The sequence below is a fragment of the Notothenia coriiceps genome, unplaced genomic scaffold (assembly GCF_000735185.1).
Source record: "Notothenia coriiceps isolate Sejong01 unplaced genomic scaffold, NC01 NC01_scaffold00015782, whole genome shotgun sequence".
NCBI classification, from domain to species: Eukaryota; Metazoa; Chordata; class Actinopteri; order Perciformes; family Nototheniidae; genus Notothenia; species Notothenia coriiceps.
The window spans coordinates 163,794-172,959 of record NW_011348483.1 but is presented as its reverse complement, the minus strand read 5'-3'; the positions used below and the strand labels follow the sequence as shown (position 1 = coordinate 172,959).

Here is a 9,166-nt window from a genome sequence, read left to right as displayed (position 1 = left end):
TCAATGAAAGGTCAAGTTCATGCCAGCCTCAGACATGCTGCCCTGACACCATGGAAACCAGAGGGAAGAGAAGCATTGCATCTCTCTTGAATCAGGCAGACGTTACACATTATGGTTTCAGACTTATTTTAGGTTTCTGTAGTGAAAACTAAATTGTGGCAGTATCCACTCTATATCCGTCTCTTCAATAGATCATCCACTATATCTGACTGACCATACATTGAAGCAGCAGTCTGGGAAAACATCAGCAAGATAAAACATCTTAAATCGGAATCATCGCCACAAGAGCCCCGGAGGTTGTTTGACTTTTAGACAACTGGGCTAATGTATTTTTTTCTCCTCATCTCGTGTTAAGCTGTGTAAACTTAGAACGCCACAAGACTGGAAAGAGAGGGAGGAGAGGAAAAAGAGGGGGAAGACTTGTGTGTGTGTGTCTGGAAGTGGAAATGGGCAGCAGGGAGGAGGAATGTGAAACATTTCTGATGCCGGTCCAGTGGCTGTTTACACGGTAGTCAGCCTGTGACATCAGAGTCCAGACTTTATAAATGTCAGCAGGCAGGAGAATGAGCAGATAGCGAACAGCATCACAGGTTGGTGAGACACACTGAGACACACTGAGACGCACTGAGACACACAGAGACACACAGAGACACACAGAGACACACAGAGACACACTGAGACACACAGAGACACACTGAGACACACAGAGACACACAGAGACACACAGAGACACACAGAGACACACAGAGACACACTGAGCCCCCATGGACCGCCGGCTGTGTGACGGTGTGATCGCTCTGGCTGCTCTGCTGTGTGTGGCTACACAGGTGAGCCCGCTCCTCATACTTACTGTAATTTGTTCTGAATGAGATTATTATGGGCTGTGAGTGAGGAAGGACGCTGTGTGAGTATTCTACACTGACTTTATTGTTACAAGATTGATGAATATTGTTGAAGATTGCAAAGACAAAGAGTGTTAGTTTGATAGTGTAGCCATAGTATTAGTTATTTTTTGTGTTTTATGAATTACATTATTTGATGTTAATAAGAAAAATGTGATTGTAGCCATCCGGTCTTGACAAAAATAAGATCACAGTGAACAAGATATGCAAATACAAATATTAGGACTTAAGCTTTAGCATTTTTAATATGTGTTGAATATTTTCCTGAATAATTTCTTAGTTTTTTGGCCTATCAAATGTACAAATTATTCAAAAATGGACATAACAATTGACTACATCTCAAGATTATATCATACCACACAGGCATTGATCACAGAATGACTGGATAAAGGAACATTTGAACTATTGCATTGTGTATTTCTATGTTTCATGGTGTTTTGTTTTATGTGTACCTTTGTTAGAGAAGTGTATAACCCATTTCGACTAACATGGGCAATACATTAAATGTAATTGAAGAAAATTGCTTGTTTGTCTAAAAACACAATTGCCATTCCAAATATTTCATGATAACATGGGATAAAAGGCATGAAACACTCCCATTTAAGATGCATTGACTAAAGAATTGATAGTATTTTAGCTTGCAAAATGAATCAAAAGAGTCAGAGATACGATCAAAATTGCTGCATATTTATTTTCAGTAATTGACTAATCCTTTCAGACATAAAGACTAAAAAACGAATACATTAGCGCAACTCCACTATACTGCATAAAATAACACATTTTTGTCTTGTCTTGTCTTGAACTTTAAACTGTATTAACATTTCCGAATAAGGTGTAATGTTCTTGAAGTTTTTGTGTTTAATAACAGCTGCGTTATGTTGCTGGGCAGTGAGTAAGAAAACAAGCAGTGGTCTGTATTTTATTTAAGGGATTATTCAGCTCTGTTAAATAGAGACTGGGCTCCTCTTGATCCTGCCTGTGTTTTGGCTCCATCACTCACATGTAATTTGAAACAGTGGTTTGGCCTGGCTGTGTTGGATCCTGGCGTTTTACTTTCTGAGAAAAACAATATTATTTTCTTTTCCCCTCATGTGAAAATGTAGACATGAGGATTTCGATATGGTGTAGTGATGGTCTGATAATAACAATGATGCTGTGTCTGCAGGTGCGTTCCCAGCTGTGTGACAGACCCTGCCTTTGCCCCTCAGAGGTCCCTCAGTGCCCAGCAGGCATCCCTCTGGTGCCCGATGGCTGCCGGTGTTGCCAGGTTTGTGCGCGGCAGCGAGCCGAGCCCTGCACGGAGAAGTTTCCCTGCGACAGTCAGAGGGGTCTGCAGTGCGACTACAGCGCCAGCTTCCCCGGAGAACCAGGGGAGTGTGTCGGTGAGCTCCTCCTCTGACACGCATCAATTAGCATTAATTAGCATATGCATAGTTAAAAAATGGCTTGGCCGAATTTGGACAATTTTGAAGTGGTTTTGGAGGTATTTGAGGATGCTGAATCCATTTCTGACATTTCCAGGATCAACAATTATTTAGCATTTGGCAGTTTCTATGTGCTGGGGACCCGTACTATACATTTCTTCATAAAACGTTCAGGGTACTCAACCTTTCCTTAAGCTTAAACAGCATTTGTAAACTGTGACTGTTTCTGCATTTTTATATGAAATACCTTGGTTACTTATTTTCTAAGGTTACATTATTACAAAAGTTAAAAACATCTTATTGTTATTTATTTTCTCTTTATTTGCATTGCATTTGATATTGAGGTTATCCAAAAGTAACGTTGGTAGGGTAAGGGTTAGGTTTCATTAGTTTTATATTTAGATACTCAGATTAGTTAACTGATTCAATGTTTTGACAATGTTGACAATGTTGTAACAATGTTTTAGTGTAACAGATAACACTTTTAAAGTAACGCTGCCAGCCTTGACTACCAGGCTGATGTCTGTGTTTGAAGGAGGTGTTAAAGCCTCAGTCTGCAGAACAAACACACAGACAGTTAATGTTTAAAGTCTGCCCGTCAGAAACTCCAAAACGTTTCAACTTCTATTTCCAGGACAGCTGTTGACACATTTCCTCTTATGACTGGCCTTTGAGCCGCTTGATAGATTGCAGAGACAACACTCCCGGATTGAAAAACAGACTCCTCAGTTTCTCAGTTGAGACGCCTGGCTTCCCATAAAACTACATAACCATTGGCAGAGACAGAGTCCCTGTGTCCTCACCCCTCTCTCTCATTTTCCTCAGCTGTTTGCTCCCCCTCCTTTCTCTCTTTACCTAATCTAATCCTTTTCACTTCCTGATTAAGTTTCCCACTTTAAGGGCTCTGTGCGGCGTGTTCCTTGCAGGTCAGGAGGATCTGGGCTGTGAAGTAAACGGCGTCTCTTACCATGACGGCCAGTCGTTTCAGCCTTCCTGCGATACTTCCTGCCACTGCAGCGGCGGTGGGGTGAGCTGTGTGCCAACTTGTCCGCTGAATTTCCATCTCCCCACTTTGGACTGTCCCAACCCACAACGTATCCGGTTACCGGGGAAATGCTGCAAGGAATGGATGTGTGAAAACCTGGAGAACACAGTCATACAGGACGCCATCACAGGTAAACCCTACAGATAGATGGATCAGTTATGAGCAGGGTCTGAAATGGTGGCAGGTGACACTACATTTTGACCTGCCACAGCCAAGATGTACCCTGTATTTGGCAGGTGGCAGGGATTCATTTTAGTCCTTCCTTATTAGAAATAAATAAACCGTTAAGAAGGAATATGTATAAAATCAGCAAATGCCTTAATTTATGTTATAAAGGAGACATATTACGAGCAGCAGTGTACTACAGTAAAAACATCATAGCAGACTTTAAGAGACGACTTTGAAATTGTCTATAATCAGGGGTGCACACAACTTTCTCAGTGAGGTACTCAGATGAGTACCTGGAGTCAGTGTTTGGTACTCCAACTTCCGGCTCCCTCAAAGTTCCCATGAAGCCCTCTGTATCGCGAATATCAGCGGGTGGGGGTGCTAGTGGAGTATGATGAAGCCCTCTGTATCGCGAATGTCAACGGGGGGGGGGGGTAGTAGTAGAGTGCAGAGCTTCGTGACCACAGAGCGTGTGAACGTTGTGATCAGCTGTTTTAGCGCAGTGCTGCTGTACAGGCCGACGTTAACAGCAGCCCTGTCTTTGCACACGGAGACCGACTCCGTCGTCCGGTGATCTAACCGCCTTATGGAAAAGCTTCACATATACATCGGTACGCAAATGCGCTTTGTGACACAAGTGACGGTACGCATTTCAGATTGTTGCCGCGCATGCGTACCTGCGTACCACTTATGTGCACCCCTGTCTATAATCTCTCATGTCTGTACTGTAAATATGAAGATACAGTACATCCATCAGCATATTAGCTTAGGGCTGGGAACAGGGAAAACAGCTAGCTTTGCTCCTTTTAAAAGTTACAAACTAGCCCATCTAAAGCTCACAAATGAACTATCAACTCACTTGCTTAAATGTTTTTTGCCCAAAACAACAATTTGATTTATCAAGCTAGCTGTGTCCTCCTGTTTACACTTTTTATATTGCTAAAATAACTATCTTCTCGTTTTAGCTTTAAATTTAATGAGCAGACATAAAAAGTATCCATATTATCGATATTTTCATTGAATTACCTGTTAGAAACGAATGAGACAATTCCTAAAAATGTTTGACTTTTCATTTTAAATTGTATCCTGACATCAGAGCTGGATATTTACAACACATTTCCAGTGTCTGATGTATTTCCACACATACTGCATTCTATTACTGGCTTTTTTTTTGCTACAAAAATTGCCCATAAATGATCAGTCCATATGGCAACATAATGCTTCCCTCAGTTATACGAGGCTTGTCACTGGTGGTCATGTCTGGAAGTTTTTACTGGAGCATTTTTGAATTAAACTGGGGTGTGTCTGGCCAAATGAAAAACTCCCAAAGTCCAAATATAACCAACATTTCTTTTTGGAAAAGTCAAAACATGTTTTTCTCTTAGTCACCAAGTTTCCTAGTTTCATAACACAAACTGTTGCTGTCTAACAATTAAACAAATGAAGCCAAGTAGAGACTATTACTGCATTAAAATGGGAGTGTGTTCGTGAGAAGGGGTGTTAGGGAACTGAAGCCACTCTAAAAACATCTAGTATGCCAAACACTTTCAAACAATGTTATGAGAGCAGCAAAAGAACATTTTGCTCTTGGATACAAAACCTGCAATGTCATCCTCGAAAATCAGCTGATTATTATGACTATACTTTTTAGTTTTGGGAGAAAAAAAAATGCTTTGGGTTTTTCAAATCTCAAAAAGATTAAATGTGAATTGGATATTTTTAACGAAGAAAAAAACAATAAAATGGGAATGAGTTCAATCAGCATCTAGTTTACTGCAGAAGTTCTCAAACTGGGACAGGGTCTGATTTTTTACTCTACTCATTGTTTCATTTGGTTTCTTTAGCCATGAGACCTGGCAGGTTGTGGCCGTCTCTCCCGATGGATCACCCTCTGAACAAGCTTGTCCTGCCAGCCTCCCCCTGTACGGAGAAGAGCACCCAGTGGAGCGCCTGTTCTCAGAGCTGTGGGGCCGGGGTCTCCACACGAGTCTCTAACCAGAACCCGGCCTGCAAGCTGCAAATGGAAACTCGACTCTGTAAAGTTCGGCCTTGCAATGCAGTTCGGACTCACCCAAGGACACCCATGGTGAGCTCAAGTGTATTTCTGCTGCCTTCATGTTCTTAGGTTCTATCTTCATATCAGAATCAGAATCAGAATACCTTTATTAGTCTCACAGAGGGGAAATGTGCATCGTTACAGCAGGAAAGAGCCACAGACAGATTAATGTTACATATGTTAAAAAATTACTAAGTTATGATATAATAAAAAAAATATATATGTATATAATAAAAAATAAAAAAGTAAACAAAATGCTTTTCAAAATACAAATCCTGTAACAGTTCTTAGGATTTAGCAGCCAGGTATATATTACACAGTTATTAATGGCATATGTATATAATGTACATATTGCACATAGTTTGATGGTATTTAACAGCAGCAAGTTACCCAATTTTCTAAATACAAAATGCAAAAAACACACCTTGTAACGGTTCTAAGGATTTAGCAGCCAGATATAAATTACACATATATATTGTTGTATATATATCCCATCACCATCCATGCACATCTTTGTCTGGTCAAACTACAAAAGAATGGTTTTGGTTTAATGCGCTGAGTTTCAAAATCATTTTCTCTGAACCTTTATGGTCAATACTTTACTATAAAATACTTTCTCAGGAATAAATATCTAAAGATCCAAAGGTTACAAGGTAGCCACTCACATCTTTAGGACAAAGGTAACTTAATTCCACCAATTTATTCTCAAACATATAAATGGAAGTCTTGTCCAATGCCATGACTTCCACTTTACTTGTGCTCTAAAACAACGTTAGCATGTTTGTTTGACATGGAAAAAACCGAAATGGTGAAAACGCAATTGTTTAACTTGAACCTGAAGATCTGTGAGTATGCTAACTTTTTGTGTTTAGGTATTCAACGTCAGAACTTTATAAACTTACGTTTAAGATGATAAATAAATACTAAGCAATGGATAGATACAACAAGGGTTAGTAACAGATCTATGCTCATTGTGAAAAAAAACTGACATTACAAAGATTTCTCTAAATCAAAGCCGCAATGCACAGCCAAATTAAAACCTAAAGCTACCCTGTGGAGTTCTGTTGCTGTAAATGTTGTGTGTGCTTGCTGTTTTTTCCCCAGTGGGGTCAGCAGGGACAGTGCAAGGCCAGCTACACGTCACCAGGCCCCGTCCGACTCGTTCACCAGGGCTGCTTCAGCACTCAGGCCTTCCAGCTCCGTTACTGCGGACAGTGCACTGACTCCCGCTGCTGCACGCCGTATCACACCACCACGGCTGAGGTCTCCTTCCGCTGCTCCACCGGCAGACTGCTCCAGCGACCCGTGATGATGATCCACTCGTGTGTTTGCCATAACAACTGCCCCTACGCCCCCTACAGTAACCCGGCTCTCTGGGGATATCGGCCCTGAGCAGCCTGTGTGAGCGCCGGGTCGCTCAGAACAATAAGACTTCACTGAGGCGGATCCACATCCTCCCAAAGACTGACCCAGCAAGAGAGAAAAGGATCATTTAAAATATAAACTGTGATTGAGTTGGGATGAACGCCGATCTTCACACATGCACAATCTCAAACTGCACTTATTCACAACTCCTTCTAATTCCCACACTTTGGGGCGCAATTAATTATGTGTCAAATCCAGACGAACGAAAGAAGCTTTATTTGCCACTGTGCTCTTAACACAGAGGTTACAAAGTGCTTTAGATGAATTAGATAAGGGTATGATAGACCAGACTGAGAAGGCAATCAATAAAACAAGTAGTACTGATTCGCCTTCTCTGAGACTGCTCCTCTTAAATGTCATTACATTTTAAAATCAATCCTCAAAGTCACAGGGAGCCAATAGAGAGGAATTACAACTGGTGGCATATGTGATTTATCTAAAGTTTTGTTACATTTTTAAAGTTTTTAGAGTGAAGCAATTCAATTAATAATTCTGCCTTCCATATTGAGGCTAACAAAACCCATTTTCTTGCAATTTAAATGAATTGTTCCTATTTAAATATGAAGTGAAGACAGTTGGCCTTAGTGTTGATATGGTCATAAAGAACATTTTAAAGAAATGTTTACATTGCTTACCAGCAATTTACGGTATGCCTTTAAGGGCATAGTTTGTTAGATAGAAAATGATCCCAAAGAATGACCCCAACCTTTGTGTTGACCGATATTGAGCAGTAACTTTTAACCTGTACAGTTTTTGTAGTAATGTGACATTGCACTTCTTTTTTTGATTTAATGTTTTGTTGTAAATAATTATAGACAGATGTAACTGGAAAATATCTCTATTTCACATGTCCTGCATTTTTAAATGATTTTTGTATTTTTTATTCATATTTTTTCATATTAGAATGTTCAAAGATTCATATTTTCCTAATGTATATTTTGTGGCCTTTTTTCATAAATAATTTTGCAGTACACTTCTTCTCTCTGATGATGAGCTGTTAAAAACATGTTTGAAGCAAACAGAAATAAACAGCAATTTTGGTATTTTATATATATAATGAAGCCAAATTGATTGACTGTCAAGGTTCATATTAGTATTTAGTGCCTATACTGTGACATGTCACATGCTTTAATGTTCAAAAAGCCCTTTATTTTTCTCATACTGCCTGTGCTGCAGTACCTCTTTTCACCCTCTGTCTGAAACCAGAGCCCAGTCTGCTCTGATTGGTCAGCTGGTCAACTCTGTTTGTGATTGGTCAACCGTTTAGAGATGTCCCGCCCCTTAGCACATACAATGTGTTGGAGTGCTAGCCAATAGAAGGCGAGTGTTACATAGTTAGACCCTCCAGAAAAACGCGGGCAAAAATCCTTAATTATGCGGGCTAAATTCCTTGATTATGCGGGCTAAAATCCTTGATTATGCGATTAAACATGCGGGGTTTTATGTGATTTTATGCGGTGAAATTGCGGGAAGTTAGGAAATATGCGGAAAGTTGCAAAATATGCTCAATATATGCGGGGGAAAAGAATAACAATTTTTTTAAATATTGGGCTGTCTTATTTATTCTCTCTCACACACAAACTGCCACTAACGTTAAACCCCTTTATTCAATTAAACACATTCAATGTTTATTTATTGTAAAAGCAATTGGGCTTTTTTAATCTCACACACACACACACACACACACCCCACACACACACGCACACACACACTTCTCCGCCTCATTCTGTTTTCATTTACTCGTTCGTTATCTGACCAGCTTCAATCTTGTAGGCTGCTCACTTCGTTTCTTGTAGCCCTCGAAAGGGTTTTGGAGGTTGATGCCTCGGGGAACGTGAGTTGTTTGGCTTTCTTGTCCGCAGCAGCAGAAAGCATTTTCGAATGTTTGAATGAATCAAAGTGGGTCGTCACCGTCGATTTTCTCTTATGCTCCAACACACAGTTGCACGGGGTGCAGAATAGTTTCCCCCCACTTTTTGCCCGGTCTTTAGTAGAAATGTTCGTCGGTAAATGAGATGGATTAGATTTTTTCATCTTGGTGTTTTCTCTATCGTGTGAGCTCCACACGTTCACTCTATGCAGTGTTGTTTACATTCTGTGATGCGCGAGCTGATGACGTCACGTCAAGACGAGTTAACTTTTTTTT

General features: G+C 40.3%; 1 protein-coding gene across 1 annotated transcript; it reads left to right on the top strand.

The window, feature by feature from the left end:
- Positions 1-682: 682 nt before the first annotated feature.
- ccn5 (cellular communication network factor 5) lies at positions 683-8,044 on the top strand. The gene is made up of 5 exons (XM_010775480.1): positions 683-827; positions 2,068-2,284; positions 3,253-3,501; positions 5,384-5,625; positions 6,700-8,044. The coding sequence occupies exons 1-5, from the start codon at positions 765-767 to the stop codon at positions 6,985-6,987; spliced, it is 1,059 nt and encodes a 352-aa protein (XP_010773782.1). The 5' UTR covers positions 683-764; the 3' UTR covers positions 6,988-8,044.
- The last annotated feature ends 1,122 nt before the right edge of the window (positions 8,045-9,166 follow it).